The sequence below is a fragment of the Ostrinia furnacalis genome, unplaced genomic scaffold (assembly GCF_004193835.3).
Source record: "Ostrinia furnacalis isolate ACB-3 unplaced genomic scaffold, ASM419383v2 OfSCF3909, whole genome shotgun sequence".
Classification (NCBI taxonomy): domain Eukaryota; kingdom Metazoa; phylum Arthropoda; class Insecta; order Lepidoptera; family Crambidae; genus Ostrinia; species Ostrinia furnacalis.
The window spans coordinates 100,678-120,694 of NW_021134148.1; the positions used below are offsets into that span (position 1 = coordinate 100,678).

Here is a 20,017-nt window from a genome sequence, read left to right on the forward strand (position 1 = left end):
TCGTACACGCTCGCACGCTGCATCGATCTGTCTGTCTCACTCACGCCTCGACCACGCTTCCACTTCCAGTGTTATTATTACATACTTAGCTAACTTAGACCATTTTTAATTCTAGTAAGTGTTACATTATCATACTTAAATAGTGCTAGCGACGCGTGTGTCAATAAATTACCAATTTTAGGAGGATATTTTGAGTCACTTTATTTTACTCTTTTTTTTGCACAAATGGGATCAGTATCAATAACTCATTACCCAGAATTTTTTTTTTCGGTGATTAAAATTTAGTGGTGTATATAGACTCGCTTGTTGTTAGGGTCCACACCTAGGCGCAGACCACCAACTTTTATATAGTTCGACGATATTGGGCCCGATTCTAATTGTATTCTTATTGTATGAAAAATCGGCCGATACCAAATCGGTGTAATGTGCGCACTTCCATACATTGCCCATACTGTTTAACTGCCCGACTAAACTATGGGCCGACAAAAATCGGTGGTCTGATGGTCTGCGCTTAGGCTAATACAAAAGAAGTTACAAAATATTCAAAATAAGAAAACTTACAACAGTCTTCCGCCCTCACGCACTCATAGGTGTTGCTGTCAAACTTGTACCCCTCTTTGCACTGGCATTTGACTCGGTCTTCACAATTTTGACAGTTAGCAAACGTTTCACATCGTCGTTCGCAGGAGTGATCGCAGCCATCTTCAGCGTTGGGAAAGTCCGGGAATTCTGAGCATTGGCCTGGGAAAACGAGTCATTCATCACCATCATCATCATCTCAGCTATAGGACGTCCACTGCTGAACATAGGCCTCCACCAATGCTTTCCATGCTGCCCGGTTGGTAGCGGCCTGTGTCCAGCGCCTTCCTGCTACCTTTACGAAGTCCACGTCCTGGTAACGAGTCATTCAGAGCCTTATTATCCAATGATTCATTGACCAACTTGGCTACGATGCGCGCCATGATAAAATCATCACAGTGTGGTCACATCATCACACCATCACATGGTGACATGAAGTCGGTTAGAAATGGACTTATCGCGTAAATCGATAAGCCTCGATAAAAGTTAATCGTGGCGTACATCCCAGGCATCCCAGGCCTACGAGTTTACTAGATTAATCTCAATCACAGATTTTAATGTCATCCTCATTTCAGCCATAGGACGTCGTGTCCGCTGCTGAACATACGCCTCCTATAAAACTTCCAGATTGGTCGATTGCCAGTGACCTGCAGGCAACTCCTTCCTGCAAACTTTATAGGGTCTTCTGTCCACCTTGTGGGAAGGGGGAGAGTGGCAAAGAGGGACAAATGGACGAAGAATAAAGAACTTGTAGAGAGTCAAGCCACATTGTGGTCAAGCGTTGCGCGCGGTTGAGTGCAATCTGCCCTAGGCAGTTCCGCGTGCATCTCTCAAGATTCGGCCACAATAACCGCGAGGTTGGTATGGCCATGGGTGGTGGTGGGATTTGTCCACCTTGTGGGTGGACGGATACTACACTACCCGGTTGAATTAACCTGGCAGCCGTGACGTCACATCGACTCTAATGCGGACGAGGCGAAAGCGGGGAGGAGTGCGGGTAAGTTGGAGGGAGAGTCGCATTCTAGTAGTTTTTTTTATCCACAACGAGGAAGCTCTTGGCCTGTATCTCACCTGATGGTAAGTGATGATCAGGAAGAAGATGAAAGCGAGCTTCACCCGGAATCCTCAACCACGGGGGAACTGGCTAGGTATCTTATTACCTCTAACTGCCGGAACACAACAATACTGTTTTAACATTATTGTTAAGGCGACAGACTTAGGTAAGATGGTGGTTTAGGGCAGGTTTGGCGCTAAGTACTTGGTTTGGACAGTCCTTAACTGAAGGTCAGTCACTCGCCATTGATCTGGCGCTATAGGGCCTGGTTCAGTTTCAGACATGTGCGATATAAACCGCGCGGTTTCTGGGTGGTACACTGTGGTGGTACGTTGCCGAGGCACTAAGACGGTAAGCGTGCGGTTACAGTTTGATGCAAATGTACAAGAACTGCCTAGAAACAGCGCGATTTCGCTGTCTGCACTAGGCCTACCATTGGTGTATTTTAGGGGTATCCCTTAGATTAATAAAACCTAGATGGATAGTCTTCATACAAACGCTTCGTCAAGAGTGAGGCAAAAATCTTATGTCATTAGTGTCAATTTTGTTGGGGAGTGTAGACAGTGAAGGCGATTTTCCCGAAAGTAGGGAAATTTTTAATACGTTTTTAATAATTTTATAATTAACAAAAACAAAACGCATCATGTACTTACTTATTTATTGAATTCAAAGTACCTACCTAATAACAATAAGATAAATCGACTTAAAAGTCTCGATTTCATAAAAAAGGAAGTGTATTTGTACGGCGAACAATTGGGAAATAAATTTTCTTGTTACTGGTATCATTCCCGTATTTAATTTTTGAAAGCCAAATTCAAGCAAAATACGCGTCGAATCGTAGTACTTACTTATGAAATGTAACACTGGTCACTTTCTTTTGTTTTTCTGATGTATTTTAGACACCCTTTCACAGCACAACCCGTTTTAATTAATTAAAATTCGTCGGACGTGTTTACCAATTTTTCACTTTGACAGTTCATGTGACGTTTACGGGTAAGCCGTGCCGGCTCCCTAAAAACTGCCTCACCTTTCGTGCACTGACTATCTATCTAGGTTTTATTAATCTAAGGGGTATCCTGGCACTACAGTTTGATGCAAATGTACAAGAGCTGCCTAGAAACAGCGCGATTTCGCTGTCTGCACTAGGCCTACCATTGGTAGCCAGGTTACCCCTAAAATACACCAATGGTAAGCCACCAATGGTTGCCCACCGGCAACAGCCATTCTGGGGTGAATACGGCTTTACTTGTGAGTACCTACAATTAATTAAGAAAACCCTTAAAGACAAGTACGTAGTTCTATATGTTAAGTACCTAGTTTACTTACCAAAGGCCTGCGCCACGAAAGTGCCCACCAGCAGCAAAACTAAACAAGTGCGAGCACGCATTGTAATATCTTCTGACAGTGTTATTTTTATCTATTGGGGTTTTTATGCAATATCAGATTACGACCAAAACACGAATTGTTAACAAAAGTGCTTTTTATGTTTTTGAAATAAAATAAATACATGGTGATGTTTTGAAATGGTAAGTACCTAAGTAATTATTTTAAAACTCTACCTAACAAATTCGTTAACGTTTCGTTTTATCAATGAAATCAAATTAGAGGTAAACTAATTTTAAGACCTGAAAATAGTCTGCCTTATTTTTTAAGTTTTAAAATTGGTTTGAGATAAGTTAGCAAAAAGAAATATCTGAGTATTTAGAACCTATTTATAAATTTTAAAACCTACTGAAAAATCTAAGGTTTTTAGCCTAATTATTTTCATTATTCATTGCATTTTTGTTACATTTCGCATTAATTTCAATTAGTGTGGTAGTTAGAACAATTTTTTTTAGTTACATGATTAGCAGGTAATTTATATTGCACAAATTATTAATACCTAGACCTAGTCCCATTCGCCCCTCGTGGTAAGCTAAATACGCTTGTTACGAATGGGCTCACCAAAATAGTCGAGCGGCCGGGTGGGATTCGAACCCGCGTTCCTTGGATCTCGAGTCGGCCAGTACGACCCCTTAGGCTATTTAAGTATTTATTCGTACCTACTTATATTAATAACGTCGTGATTGCTTTAAATGATGTTTCAGGTACTTATTAACGTACACGCGTATCACGACTAAAAATCGTGAAAATAACAAAATCCTATCAATTTACGTAATTCTTTGTTATCTAGTACAACCTGCCTATGTAAAAAGATACTAAAGTATCGTAAAAAGTTTCATTACTGCAAAAATGTCTGCAAGAATTACTTGTGTAGTATTGGCGGTGGCCATCGTGTTTGTGGAGCAGACGAGGGGTAAATTTTTCTTCATGATGTTAAATGTTGGTAAATATGCGCACTCCCTATAAAGGCCGTAGTACATTATCAACCCGGAACATGATCGTATCAACTCGAGGCGGTCAGTATTCTTTGTATGAAACTCCATACTGCAACGCACTCTTTCCGCACCGTAAAGTACTCGTAAAGCCTCGTCTCGCGGTTGACAGCGCGCGAAAGACGATGACAGCTCGCAATCTCGCAAAAGGCGATACCACAGCGATATAGATGACCCACGCTGAACTGTCCCACCAAACTCAATGACAGGGGGGCGCTACCATCGTTCAACTATATGGTTTCCAACATGGCAAAAATCGGAACCAGCGATCCGGTATTGACGGTGGCGCCCCACTGTCAATGTCATTGATAGGACAGTTCAGTACACAGATATGGATTCAGTATTTTGGAACTATACGCTGTTGATCCCTTTCCGAGTTGATATGTCTTATGACCTTAAGTGGGAGGGAACTGTGGGATTCCGAACAAAGAAGGCCATATTCCCTCCCGGCGATTGACGTCCACAGCTGGACAAAGGCCTCCCCAAGGATTTTCACGATTGTCTGCTGAACGCATCCGGGTACTTTCCGCGACCTTCAACAGATTGTCCACCTAGTGACGTGGTCGCCACTCGAGAACTTCTTCTCCAGCGGCCATCAGCTCTACGAGCTCTATATCCCTGCCCTGCCCACTGCCACATAACTTTAGCAATTCTGCGGGCTATGTCGGTTTTGGTTTTCCTGGAGAACCTAACCTAACGCATTTCTCTAATTCGCTCACGCGGGGAAACTCAAGCATAGCACGCTCCCCTCATACTTCGACGTTCGATAGCAAAGTATGACACCCCATGTGATCGGTTGTATGTAAATACTACGATGTCTAGTCGCGCGATTTGAAAACGCGCGTCAAAATTTTGCCATCTGAACATAGCCTTATTGTGTATTTGTGTTACCTTCTCAAAGTATCTATTGTGGTACCCAGCGGCATGCGACGGGGTCCCAAACGCCATGCCCGGTTGCCGAAGGGACTTCTGCGGTCAGCGATGCAATGAACCCAACCAGTACTGCACGCTACAATGCTACTCCGACGGATGCACCTGCCCTAGTGATTATTTGTATGATCCCAACCGGAACTTGTGCGTGCCCCCGGAGATGTGCAGTGAGTAACTATTTATTTACTCATAGGGAAGTAAAGCCTGGTCCGTGAGCACGTAGAATTTTGTCCAATGACCCCAAGCTACCCATCCTTATCGCTCGCGCATAGTTAGGTTGTTGTAGCGCTCGCACACTCACTGCGGGTGTGCTGCGGGCGCCCGTCGCAAAGTCGCGACAGCAATATAATTACGCGCGAGCGATAAGGATGGGTAGCTTGGGGTCATTGGACAAAATTCTACGTGCTCACAGACCGGGCTTTTAGTCTGCTGAACCACGACATTGCCACGTTAACATGGCAGTTAGGCTAAGAACTCATGGCGCGATTTTCACCCGCGGTTGCGGGCCCGCAGTTTCTGTAGAATGCAGATACTTATGTAAAAACTAATGCACAAACTCACGACGCGGTTTTCGCCCGCAGCGGGCGCGGTTGTAATCCGGTCCCGTTCGGCGGTTTTCGACCGCGCGGGCGACCATTTTGTACCAGTGACTTAGCACGCGGCGCGATTTAAAATCGCGCCGTGAGTTCTTAAAATAACCGCGCAATTAACAGCTACGTGAGTTTTGAAATAAAACCGCAATTCCACAACCGCCGCGGGTGAAAATCGCGCCGTGAGTTCTTAGCCTTATGATGAAATTGTTTCAACCACCACGTAGTTAATTAGTTTTTGATTTACGGTGAGCACCAGTGGGTCTAGACAAAGTGCACATTATAATCGCAGACCAGTCGAAAACTGGCGAAAGGCCTTTTTTTATGGAGTTAAACGGACTCGATTTTCGATTCGATCAAAAAGTGCAACTTGTTTAGGGTATCAGAACTTGTGTTTCTTTAATGAAAAGACCGATAGTTAGCGCGAGATAAGCATTTATTATTCGGGTTCTTACACAGACACATCTTGTTCGTACATAGCCGGAAGAGGGAAGAACGTTCTACCGGAAACAGTTAACTTTTTAATATTTAATACACTTCCAAAGATAATATAATCCTAACACTCCCTCTCAATTACAAGTTAGGCTTTAACTTTTAATTGCAAAACAAAATAATTTTTATCTACTAATAAAAACTTCTAATAACAATATTCCACTTATGTTTTAGTATGGCAACATTAAAAAAAATTTGACATTTCAGAAACTGACATTAATGACAACTAGTGACACATGCAACTCACTTCACACTGTTCTATTAATGTAAACAAAACTTTAAATGAAATCACTACAAAACTAATAACTTCTCACGAAAATAACTGAACTTGATATTACACAGTGATTTAGTCAAAATATCTGACGTATTTTCGTTTGTACTTACATATTTGACACTTACAATATTATTACAAACTATGTCTTTCACGAAATGAAATTTAATGTCTATGTGCTTCGAATGTCGAGTGTTTTCACTGTTCATCACCATTTTAATCGCACTTTGATTGTCCACATATAACACTGCATCACTTTTGTCTTGAAAATCGATTGCAAGTCCCCTCACAAATAATAGCTCGCTCACAGTCATAGCGGCGGCGACATACTCTGCTTCCGCAGTTGAAAGGGCGACAGCTTGCTGTTTCCTGGATGACCATGATATAGGATTTCCTCTGTGATAAATGACCATGCCACTGACACTTTTTCTGTCAGATTTATTACTGGCCCAGTCTGCATCTGAAAAGGCTGAAATAGAATAAGTGTTAGTGTTATCTTCTTTCTTCATATAGGTAAGTTCTCTGTTTTCAGTTCCCTTTAGGTAACGCAGTATCCTCTTTGCTGCATTCCACAAGCTTCTTGTTGGCTTGTCAAGATATCGGCTGAGAAAAGATGTTGCAAATGTAATGTCTGGTCTGCTGATCGTCGAGAGGTAAGTTAAACTTCCTATTAATTCTCTATAAGGTAAGTTACTAATTATTTCTTCTTTTTCAGGATCTAGACTTTACGAAGTCGAGCCTTAGCTCTTGGTTTACCGTTTCCATTGCTGTTATTATTGCGTTGAATTCCTCTCCCAATCCAGTTAAGAGGTAGCTGATTTTTTCATTTTCTGCAATTTTCTCTCCTGACACTTCTAATTCTCTTATAAGATTGTCGAAATTGGCGAAATATTCTTCTAATTTTCCTGTATGTTTCAAAGTCAATAACTTTCTTCTTAGGCATATTTTTGATATGACCGTGTTTCGTTGGAATGTGTTTTTCAAAACTTCTAACATTTCTTTCGCGCTTGTGCTTTCTTTTATCAGGTTTAAGTGTTGGTCTGTCACGCTTTGGACGATGATACTTCTCGCTTTTGCATCCATGAGTTTCATCTTCTCATCACAGTCTACTATTTTCTTTATATCCAAAACTTCTGTTAGACCTTTTTCTGCGAGTATGCATTTTATCCTGAAAACCCAGTTGTCGTATGCCCCTGCACTCAATTGCGGTAGCGGCGTGTTACTACTTGACATCGCCATTTTTATATTTCACAAATCCGCTTTTTCCCGAATAATCTACAATTAAAACTTTCCCTAACTCTAACTAACGGGCGTCTGGGCCCATAACCTATCAGAACTTGTGTTTCTTTAATGAAAAGACCGATAGTTAGCGAGATAAGCATTTATTATTCGGGTTCTTACACAGACACATCTTGTTCGTACATAGCCGGAAGAGGGAAGAACGTTCTACCGGAAACAGTTAACTTTTTAATATTTAATACACTTCCAAAGATAATATAATCCTAACATAGGGGGCAGAGCAGCTCATTCTGTGATGTAGTTATTTTGTATTTTTTTTCTCAGGTCCACCAAGAATTTGAAATAGCTTCTTTATGGTTATGTTTCTCGATGACACTTATTGTCGATAGCAACGTAATCGGCACTAACGTGGTGGTTGAAACAATTGAGCATGCTCAGCCGTCTCCACTTGAGCATGCTCCATTTGGTTGAGCTTTTTTTACAACCCGAACGTGCTAACTGCGCACCTCGCTGGAATGCGACTCCCTCCCACCTCCCCGCATTCGCCCAGTCAGTACCAGAGACTAATAAGTAATCTGTGGTACCAGAGCGTCGATGTGACGTCACTGCCGCTAGGTGCGCAGTTAACTCGACTGTAATGTAACAAAAGTTTGTGTATCTAACCATAACTAATCTTTACTTTCAGCACCATCCAGGAACTAGCTAGACGGGGAAGAATAATGGGTATTTTGGGTTTGACTATCTATAATCTATTCTATTCAAACAGAAATAAAAAAAATCAAAACTTAGCACCGTCTTTTTTTAACCCATTAACGCCCGCCGTACAATAAATAGTACACAACTTTAAGTTACGATAAATCTGGTTTAATTAGTATTTTTACCCTGGAAATAATTACAATCGGTAAACAAAGGTCTATGCATTATATCCTGAGATGAAACAGACCATAATTATACAATCTTAAGGGGGTATTTTGCGATTCCGTTTCAGTGATTTTTTCATGTCTTCTAGTGGGTACTTGATAATTTTTTATGCAAGGTTTAAGTTACACAAAATACCAAATAAGTTGTTTGTGTATTAGCTAACAAGATATTCTAATAAAAAATACATAAAAAAGTTCATTTCATGGAAAGTTTTTCATGCTATAACTCCCAAAGTGATGCTGTACAAACTTTAGTACAATGGGCGCTTGACACGTTACGTAAAATAGTACAGTAACGACATTATTATTAGAGTGTTTACTTATTTCTGCATAGTTTTTATATATAATCTTTGTTTTCTTTTTCCAATAACATGGCTCTTTATTTATGGAGTTACAGACAACAAAAAGAAACATTTTGTTTTCCCAATTACAACCTATTTGTCGACCTAAAGAGACTTAGTTACATAGTTTTTGGAACCACACGTGAAAACTTGTTCTGTTGCTCCCGCCGGTACTGGAGTCTTCAATCTCCAGTTCGTTGCTGTTTCTGTATTCTGGCGTTGTTTATCGACGTCTTCTGTTGAACGCTGTTTTCCTTTCGAAGTTTGGCGTGGTACGGACAATGGACGGTTTTCAAACTTTCTATATTTATCTTCTCTATATTCTCGCCGTGACTCCTCCCGCCGGTATGGAAGCTGCGATGACTCCTGTCGGTTTCTATTTGACGATGACTCCCGCCGGTTTTTCGATGACTCCCGCTGGTTTTGGGACGATCTTCCGTTTCTAATAGCGCCTGACGGATTTCTATTAGCAATTTTATCGACGTGCGTAGGCGAAACTATTGCGTGTATTTTTTCTGTAGGCGCAGCGGGTTCATGGTGCAGTAATTTGTGGTGCGTTTTCCTGCAGCCATTAACTTTGCACTGTATCCCTGGGCATCTGTGTGCTCTATTCCAGGGTCGAAGGCAGCGGTAGCACAGGCGCTTCTGTTTCGCCATCTCCCAGCGTTCGCTGCTTTCGGCTTTCTTAATCTTGCCGCAGTCGGTTACGGAGTGGTTGCCGTTGCACACTGGGCACGACGATCTCTGTACTGTCTTCTCCTCGATGTGGAAGACACGCTGGGTGTGCTGTTGTTTGCGGTATCGGTAACTATCTTCTCTGAAGATCGGTTCGGGAGTGGCGAATTTGGCACACTTCTCGGCTTCTCGCTCGATGAAGCGGCTGAATTTCATGAGGTCCGGTTCCTCCTCTGTGTGCTCCAAGGCGTAGTCATACCACCGGTAGCGAAGCGCCGGTGTCAACTTCTCGGTAAGACTATGAACTATCTCTGGGTTGTACAGGTAGTGTGTTCGCTCAAGTGCACGGAGAGTCGCTACGCTGTTCTGTATTCGGGAAGCGAACACACAAACCTGTTCCGGCGAATCGGTGAGTCTCTGTAGTCTCCTTAGGTTATCTATCTCGGACAGAGCTATCGAGTCCGGGCGGCCAAAGCGCATCTCCAAAGTGCGCATAATTTCTTGCGCCTTCGCGTTCACTATTAGCAAGGAGGTCACGGCTTCCTTGGCTTTTCCTGTAAGTGACCGCCGGAGTCTCGCTATATTTTCTATTTCACTGAAGAAACTCGCGGTCTCGGTGTAGGCCGCTTTGAAGGCAAGCCAATCATAGTGCGCGCCACTGAAGTTCGGCAATTCTCCGATATACTGTGGCTGCTGTCCGGCGCGTGCTGCGGTTGCGATGGCTGTTGCAAGTTCTGTGAGATCTATAAACTGCTTCGATGACGTCGGCTGCGGTGCGATGACGGTTACAGGGGATGGCGGTTGTAAGTCGCCATCTCCTTTCAAAGATGCCGAGTCATCATCTTCATCGTCGGACTCTTCTATTTCTATAAGCTTGCGGCGGGCGATGGCAAGCTCTAATTCAAGGCGGGCAATCTTAGCCTCCGCCTCGGCTAGTCGACGGGCGCAATCGGTATGCGAGAGCGGTGCTCGCGGTGAGGCCGTCGAGTGTTGTTCTTCTCCTGTGACGTCTGTTACGGGTGGAGGCTCCAAATGCATCAGTTCCTCCTGTGCGGTTACGGCGGACTGTGATGACGTCATGTGTTCCACAGTCGGCTCTGGTGATGACGTCATCGGCGGTGTAGCGGGCTGCGATGTTTTCGCCTTGCCTTTCCTCGATCTTGTCACAGGCATCTTCTATTTGTGCTATACTATGCCACTTCACGAAGGCCGCTTCGGTGTTCTCGAAGGTTCTGTAACTTCGGGATCGGTAGACAACGATCCGGCTCGAAGGACCAGAAAAATTGTGCAGGACTATTTATTATCCGGCTACAAAAATGTGCGGAACTGTCGGAAGCCAGATAATCGTTGACTGGAGTAGAAGAGCGGAGTGGGCTGTCGAATGCGGTGAACGGAGAGCGGTGGACTGTAGACTGTAGAAGCTCCGCTGGACGGTGTCTCCAATCTCTGCACTGCTATACTATAATCGGTGGTGGATCGTTGCCACGTCTTCGTACCTCGTGGCTTCTTTTAAATGGACGAGTTCTTTTTACGTTCTTACTACATTTTACAGCTAGCTGACTTCTTACTGCCACTTCTTTCAGGTGTGCTTCCCCGTGTAACTCAAAGCGATAAATAAAGAAAATAAATTAAAATACTTTATATTGCTTACCACATAAATGACAGAGAAGCAAAAGTTGTAAAAGTACAGTCCTATCAACTTAAGCTGAGAATTGCATTTGTGTGTGTGATCGCCAAAAGTACCGTTAGTAAAACACATACAAATAAAATTAATGTTTTATAAAAAGGAAGTCTATAAAACACTTGCTACCAATTGGGCCGATGTAACGACACTTGACACATCCTTTTAAATAAATAAATAAATAAAAACAGGTCCTCGCTCAGCATATGCCAAGGCACGAAGTAGGTACCTCGACGCTGATATTCTGCGAGCACGGTTTATAGAGAGGGCGTCCAGCCAGCCTTACAAAATACAACAAAAAGACAAACTTTATAAAATTACAAAATAAAAACAGACTAAAAACTTTTCGTTCACACCTTTAAAATACGTATTCAATTTGCATAAAATTTCTTTCACTTGGCTGCTTAATGGATTTCGTACAGGAAATTCACTTACAGTAGGAGCCATTTCACTAATATTTGGAACACAATTACATAAAATTACACGTATCTGCTACCAGTACCGGGGGTGAAGTGAAGTATGTGAGCGACAANTTTGCTGCGGTTTCATTTGATATTTTTAGGGTTCTGTAAGACGAATCTGTAGTCGTCCTGCACATATTTTTATAAAGAAAATAAACATTGGCTATGGGAAATTGACCGTAGTTTTCATTTGGGCGTTAATGGGTTAAATAATGTTTAGATTTTTCATACAAAAGGATTTTCCCGCTATATCCCGTTCCCGTGGGAATTCCTAAGTATACTATAACCTGCCCAGGAGTATGAAGAATAATTGTACCAAGTTTCGTTAAAATTCGTCGAGTAGTTTTTGTTTCTATAAGGAACATACAGAGTATACAGACAGACAGACAAAAATTTTACTGATTGCATTTTTGTCATCAGTATCGATCGCTCATAACCCCCTGATAGTTATTTTGAAAATATATTTCATGTACAGAATTGACCTCTCTACAGATTTATTATAAGTATAGATTTTCACGGCGCGCATCCTAGCTTGGAGCAGCTAAAACACGATATCATCGGAAATAGGTAGCAAATGAAACAAAACAACATCTTTTCACAATTTATTGCATCCCAACATGAGTTCTTTTCAAATGTCGCCTCAACGAGCACTTAGTTGCAAACGGACTGTTACAAATACTGCACGAAAACTTTTTCTCCCCCGTATGAGTGACCCGATGCCTCAGAACATCACTTTTAGTGTAAAATAAGTTATGACAGATATCACACTCGTGGTTTTTCTCCTTCTTATGAACGTTTTTCATGTGGTTATTACATAGACTTCTAGTTATGAACACTTTGGAACACACAACACACTTATGTTCTGGCCGGGTCATGCCATGTTTTTCAACTAGATGTTCCACTCTGAAATTTTCTTGGAAGAACCGTTGTGGGCAGTACGGGCATGGAAACCGTAGTTTCCTTTCAAACTTTACATCATGGACAGTGATATCATGGGATTTTTTGTCCGATTTATTATTGAATATCATGTCGCACTCTTTACAATGGAACAGCCTGTGTGCCCTCGACTTGTGAAGGTTCAAAAACACCAAATTGGAGAACCCAGATCCACAAATATGGCAGACTTGTTTCTGATAATGCTTGTTCATGTGTATATTCAGCAACCTAAACACGGTAAAGTTCTCCGAACATATCTGGCACTGCAGTTGACTGCTTATCTTGAAAGGTACTAGCAAATCTTCCTTGTGCACGAACTCTATTTTGTGTTCTTCATGTAGATGATCCCTCAATTCTGTTAGGTTTTCGATCTTTTTCGAGCATATTTTGCAGTTTATGATTGATACTTCCACTTTGACCAGTCGGTTCTGTTGATGGATTATTTTCTTCTCAATGTCTTCCAGAGTATGTTCGGAGCTGGTGTGTTCTCTTAGAGAATCGAGTTCGGGGAATGCCACTTGGCAGCAGAAGCACCTATACCAGCTCTTGTTCCATTGGAAGACACATATGGTGGAGTTGGCCAGGAGTTTCAGGGAATTTTCTCGGAGAACCGGTCCTACGCCGCGGCGTTCGACGATTTTCGACCAGTCTTTTTGGGGGTCTGGTGGGATATCTGAAAAAAGTATACAGTTAAAGCCTGGTCTGTGAGCACGTAGAATTTTGTCCAACGACCCCAAGCTACCCATCCTTATCGCTCGCGCGTAATTATATTGCTGTCGCGACTGTGCGACGGGCGCTCGCAGTGAGTGTGCGAGCAGACAATAGCGTCAAATACCTCTAGACCACTGAGGCGGCAAATCACTACCCAGATAACAATTTAAACTTGAATCTGACTTGCAATAAATTTGATGTATCAAAAATGAAGCTTTGTTTCAAATTTGCCATGGCAAGTATAAGGGAGAGTCCGCTAATTTGGACCAGTTTTTTTCAATCCCATTTTACACATAGTTTTCTCTTGTTTTTGCTAATGTCCATGGTATATACTTAATAAAATATAAATTATTCAACTTACTATTTCATGAGTATTAATTAACATGATTGTTGTATATTTAGCACAAATCAACAAAGTACGAGTTAAGAGCTTCGGTCCAATTTAGCCAACCGGTTCGATAATTTGTACCACAGGGTTACTAAATTGGATTTCAATAAATTTCAAGCCTATAAAAAACTATGGCAAAATATTATACGATATATTCTTAACAAATCAGGAAACGAAAAGGAACAGTAGTTAATAACATAGAAAAATCGGTAAGAAATATAGCTTATAAATACCGAAAAATGTTTCAAATAATTGTAATCCACACTAATTTACGCTTCTAAATAATATATATTAGAAACACCCGGTGATTAAATTTAACAAAATTACAAACTAAACATGCATAGTCAAAAGTTACTTGAAAACAATGAAAAAATATTTTTCTAAATAAAACACACGTGTTTGTTGTCACGGCAAAAACCACATGGCCGATATTAATTGAATTTAGTTGTGTATCGCTGAGTGTTGCAATTACAGACATTCAATAAATATTTTACGAAATATGAGGGTGGTACAATTTACCCGGCGGTACAATATACCGAACTCTCCCCTATAAACTTGAGGCAAGTTTAAATCAAACTTTCTAGTTTCCGAGCGACAAACTTGCATTAATGTTTTCTATAAAGTATATGCAAGTTTGACATAACAAACTTGCATTATGTCTGCTTCTATAAATTATATGTAAGTTTGCCTTAACAAACTTGCATTATGTCTGCTTCTATAAAGTATATGCAATTTTGCCTTAACAAACTTGCATTATGTCTGTTTCTATAAAGTATATGCAAGTTTGCCTTAACAAACTTGCATTATGTCTGCTTCTATAAATTATATGTAAGTTTGCCTTAACAAACTTGCATTATGTCTGCTTCTATAAATAATATGTAAGTTTGCCTTAACAAACTTGCAATAAATATGCATGTTTGACATTAAATAAAACAACAAACATAACATATATTTTTTTATTATTTATACTTTAAATTTTATCTTATCTTACTTTAAATGAGAAAAAATCGGTTTTATGGTCGCCGCTATTGCTTTTTTTCTTTATTTTGTCTTTCTGCTCTGAAACAAAAAGAAACAAGTATATTTACTACAGGTTAAGACATTATTTTACATTTAATTGTATAAGTTTCTGTACTACTAACAAAATTATGAACTATGTCTGAAATAAATATATTTATAGTAATCCTTAAAAACTACTATAAGGGGAAGGGGTTATCAGTTAAAATTCTGAAAGGAGCACATTTAAAATTTGTAAATCACTAGGTACATAGGTAGTATAAAAGAAAGTCGCTGTCGCTGTCTGTCTGTCCCTATGTATGCTTAAATCTTTAAAACTACGCAACGGATTTTGATGCGGTTTTCAATTACAATAGTTAGAGGGATTCATGAGGAAGGTTTATATGTATAACTAGCGACCCGCCCCGGCTTCGCACGGGGTTCTATTATATATAAAAACCTTTCTCATAAATCCCTCTAACTATTGTTGAAAACCGCATCAAAATCCGTTGCATAGTTTTAAAGATTTAAGCATATATATACAGGGTGTTAGGTAAATGGGTATATGAGCCGACACTAGCCCATGTTAGCATGGTCATATAAATGGTATGGTGAAGTCAGAAAATTGATATCTTCATTTTAATTTTTTTAATTTTCATACAAAATAAATTTTATAATATCCGATTTGTATGAAAATTAAAATAATTAAAATGATGATATCAAATTTCTGACTTCACCATACCATTTATATGACCATGTTAACATGGGCTAGTGTCGGCTCATATACCCATTTACCTAACACCCTGTATAGGGACAGACAGCGACAGCAACTTTGTTTTATACATATGTATAATACATGAGTACCCGTGTGAAGCCGGGGCGGGTCGCTAGTGTAAAATAAAATACATCTAATGTAAATAAATTAAATCTTACCTTCTTGAAAGTCTAACTTTAGCTTGATTTAGCCAATCACTTATAATTTCTTTTAGACTGTCTTCAGTTACATCTTCGTAGATTTTTCTACATATTTCTGAAAAATAAAATAGAAATAATTAACACTAACAAACACGAATGATTCAGAAAATAATAGTAGTAGGCGTATTGAGAGATATGCAGGTGTATCTAAATGAATTCATTGGCAACCTTGCAGGGGGTGGCTCAGATCAGCATTATGAACAACTTTGTTTTCGTGATCAGTTTTTGTATGAAAACAGGAAAAAAAATCGCGATCCCAGCATTGGTCATAGGAAAAGTTCATAATGATGGTCTGAGCCACCCCCTGCAAGGTTGCCAATGAATTCATTTACACCCTGTATAAGTTTGTAATAAAATAAAGGTACTTACGAAAGATTAATTTATAGGTTTCTGTACTCATAAATGATTTTTTATTCGAATTTTTCATCTGTTTCCCAGTTAACGAATACAACTCGGCTACATCATCTAGAATTATTCGTCTCAACATATTAGTCGTAAGGCTTCTTACATTTCTGCCGCCAATACCAGACAAAAATGACATCTGAAATTTAATTAAATCAGCATTAGAATGTTTTCATATAATAATAAAATTTGCCCTGTGTTTTAAGTATTTAATTTATACATACTATTGCCTGTTTATCCTTGTTTATTTTTAAATGGTCATCGAAATTATTAAAACTTGCAATATCTTTTACTGGTAGACTTGCCAAAAGTTCTGAAAGACCTGGATTGTCATCTGTTGATGAAAATGTTTCTCCGGACCTAGCTAACAGTAAATCCAATTTTCTATTGATTTCAGCCATTTGGTTAGCTAGGTCTGACATAATCTGAATCATATGACTCTGCTGTATAGCATATTGCTTGTTTGTAATGCACTCTGTAACAAATAAAAAAACATGGAAAAGCCATAACTAAAACAAGTGAAAATATGAAATTTTGTCGCATTGCATCTTTGACGAGAGAAGCTCATTGCATTTTATATAAAACCTGTTACCTGATTGGCAGTTAACAGCTTTAAGTTGCGTTTTCTTGGCCTCTTTAGAACCGGAGGTGACTGGGTAATTTACACCAGGCATTATGTCCACTGTCACTTCATTTTCTGCTTCAGCTATTAGCAACAAAAAAATATTAATTAAATTATGAATGCTTCATGCATAATAAAAATATTAAAATAAATTGTTATATTTACCGGGTAGACAGTGTGGGGCTTCTTCAGTAGGGCAATTTATAGTTGTGTTAACCTTGTCTGTAGGAAGTTCAACCTCATCTGCAATAGGAATTAATAATAATGTATAAGAAGCATCAAGGCTTATATTTTACACAAAAATAAATATGAGATTTATAGTTACCATATGTATAGATTTCAACATCACTAGAGCAGGGTAGACTTCTTGGACTAGTGATGACATCTATTGGCTCTGTGCACGATTACAGCGCCAACTAGCGTCCACAACTTTGTGGGCTCTGTCACATTGACATTTAGGTCGTATATTTGTGAAAAAAAATTCGAAATGAAAAAATAACAAATATTTTCGACTAATAAATTGTTGTGATATGTAACTTTACCAAATGTATGGAAGCTGGGAACATTTAATTTTCGGATAGTTCCAGTTTATTCTGAAACCTATTATTAGCACCGTTTGAAAGAGCTCGTGAAGCACTTTCAGGATCAGTAACCAGTTTTTCGATATCTTGTATAGTTTAGAAATAATCGAGTGAGATCACTTAATGTTTCCACCCTGTATACTTAGTATTTGTAATTTTACCTTCACTTTCGTCTTCGATCTTGCATTTCTTCTGCTTGGCGCGCCGCCCGTTGCCCTTTCGTTTCCGTGTCACCTTTTCTGAGTTTTCCACTAATTCCATCTTGATGTTCTGCAGGATTTCTGTAAGAAATATGATTAATAATATAGCGCCATTTTATTGCGTCCACCAAGGCAGAGCGAGCGGTGCGGAGCAGAGAAGTTTTTTGAATAACCAGATTCCATTATTTGCACATGTCCGCTCCGCTCCGCATCGATGGAAATGGATCGAGCGGAGAAGTGTCGGGCGCACTTGTTTTTTTATAGAACTAGCTGACCCGGCGAACTTTGTTCCGCCTTAATGGCAATAAATAAGCAGACTTTTTTTATTTCGAACGGGATAAAAAGTATCCTATGTCCTTCTCCTGGCTCTAAACTACCTCCCTGACAATTTTCAGCTAAATCGGTTCAGCCGTTCTTGAGTTATAAGTGGAGTAAAAGATTTGTCAGCGGCAGCGCCTGCGCGATGCAGAGATGTGCGATGTTTCATAGTTAAAGTTGCCATTTGGCTTAGAAACGCTTCCAAGCGCTTTTTTCTACCAAACGCCCAAGCATTTTCGTTGATAGAAGGTGGCCTTAAGACCCTCATCTAGCACGAGACGAGACCGCGTGGCAGTTATAGATTCAAAGATTATTTATTCACCGAGAGAGGTGCAGCTTATCTCACCAGCGTAGCTGGCATGTGAATTTGTGCATAAAAAATCATTATATAAATTGTATATTTCTTTATTGTTGTGCTAATGTCTAGCTCATAGAGAGATGCCATCTAATGCGCTGAGTTCGAAACTCATTGTCACATCTCCCTTTAGTTTCTGTGATCTGTGGTCAAGCTTGATTGTTACTGCTGTGAGTGTGCTGAGAGCAGTCTCCAAGTGATGAGCTTACCATCTACTTCTTGATAAATGTCAGCGCCTGTTTCGCCATCGTCGCAGCCAGCCTCAGGCTCCACCTCCAATTTGATTTCTGTTACCATCGTGGAGTCCGTTTCTTGAGTGGTTGCTGAAAAAATATAAATGTATAGACGACAGCACATCAAACTAAATGCATCAGGTAAACGATTTCCATTTCCTGTGCTGGAAACACACAGTTTATGGCAACAGAAGGAATTCATCATCATTTCAGCAACAAGATGTCCACTGCTGAACATAGGCCTTCACAAATGATTTCTATACCGCGCGGTTGGTAGCTACCTGCACCCAGCGCCTTCTTACTACCTTTATAAGGTCGTCGGTCCAACTTGTGGGTAATATCATCAATCACAGAGGGAAATATAATCATTGACAACCTGCAAATTACCTTCAGAACGTCTACTTTGGAACTGATCCCATCGTTGAAGAATAACGGCTTGGCTGTCCAACATCCTGGAACGGAATGCATACGCCTCTCGCAGTTGTATAACGCACTGGTCACATATCAACTGAACGAAATAATCTTCGGGGAAGTGTTTTGGTACCTGTGAGAAGGAGTTAAAATTGTTTTGTTTGCTAAGAGTAGGCACACACCGTTGATTTTTCGTCGGCCGATAGTTTAGTCGGGCAGTTGATCAGTATAGGCATGTATGGGAGTGCACACACTACGCCGATTCAATTTGGCCGATTCTTCACACAATTTGAAATCAGGCACAACTATCGGCCAACTAAAAATCAACGGTGTGCGCCTACTCTAATACAATTTGTTTTTAAAAATGAATGAGTTTTATTGTTTACATGGATTCTGTGAGGGATTTTCTCCAAACAACAAAACTTCTGTAACATTGAAAACTTTTTCAAGAGAAAAATGATTTGAAATGTTTATAAATATGATGTTTGTAGAGATACATATCCAACTTTACTAAAGAAATCACTACCTTTATATAGGAATTCAATCTTTTCATACAATTTTAAGGCAAATGATTGTGATAGAATAGTAAGTATAAAAAAACTTTATATGTGTCTAAATCTTACCTGCAGATGAAATGTTTCATTCAGCATATCCCCGTAAACTTCTTTGTGCCCGCTAAATTCATATTCAGAAGAAATATCTTTAAAGCAATCGCTTTTAAGGCAACAACAGCAAATGTTGGAAAATTCATATTCTGAACCCGTTTTCAAGGCAGAATTCATTTTAAAGAAGGGAAGAAATAATTTTACATTGATATTTGCAAATCACTTTCACTTTAATTACGAATTTAATTCAGAAATCGGTTTTTATAGATTTTCTATGTACGTTCCTTGTCGATGGCATCTGCCAAAAAAACAAACAGGTAGAGATGAGACGTATTTACTAGAACAGATCCACATACTAGGTATTTTATAGTACTAGGCGGCACCTATTCAAATTTTTTAAATACTTGATCCACCTAGTATTTTATAAATTACACGATTTCCGACCCTACCGTCAAAGTAATAGAGGTTATTATTGCGTAATCCGTAGTCGTGTATTACGCGCACCTAGTATTTCTCGCTAAGCTTATGTGCGAACGTAGAGATTCACTCCGTCTCTGTCTGACCAAGCAAATTTGAGCGCGACGAAGCAAACGCACACAAACGTAGTCAAACCATATTCATGTAAATAAGAAAAAAATATGTAAATATTTTTATTACATTGATATCTTTTAAATAC

At 39.9% G+C, this 20,017-nt stretch overlaps 2 protein-coding genes across 2 annotated transcripts in view; both read right to left on the minus strand.

The window, feature by feature from the left end:
* Positions 1–12,202: 12,202 nt before the first annotated feature.
* The window catches only part of LOC114358394 (zinc finger protein 91-like), a 70,002-nt gene continuing 62,187 nt past the window's right edge, over positions 12,203–20,017 (minus strand). The window contains exons 7-11 of the mRNA XM_028312351.1: positions 19,360–19,411; positions 18,713–18,869; positions 18,302–18,415; positions 17,381–17,500; positions 12,203–13,217 (exon numbers count right to left, since the gene is read on the minus strand). Of these exons, the coding sequence (XP_028168152.1) occupies positions 12,211–13,217; positions 17,381–17,500; positions 18,302–18,415; positions 18,713–18,869; positions 19,360–19,411 (1,450 nt within the window). The 3' untranslated portion in view covers positions 12,203–12,210. The remainder of the gene's footprint in view (positions 13,218–17,380; positions 17,501–18,301; positions 18,416–18,712; positions 18,870–19,359; positions 19,412–20,017) is intronic.
* LOC114358403 (uncharacterized) lies at positions 14,635–17,058 on the minus strand. The gene is made up of 7 exons (XM_028312369.1): positions 16,964–17,058; positions 16,804–16,881; positions 16,609–16,722; positions 16,241–16,491; positions 15,984–16,155; positions 15,573–15,669; positions 14,635–14,702 (listed from the first exon to the last, which is right to left on the minus strand). The coding sequence occupies exons 3-7, from the start codon at positions 16,688–16,690 to the stop codon at positions 14,669–14,671; spliced, it is 636 nt and encodes a 211-aa protein (XP_028168170.1). The 5' UTR covers positions 16,691–16,722; positions 16,804–16,881; positions 16,964–17,058; the 3' UTR covers positions 14,635–14,668.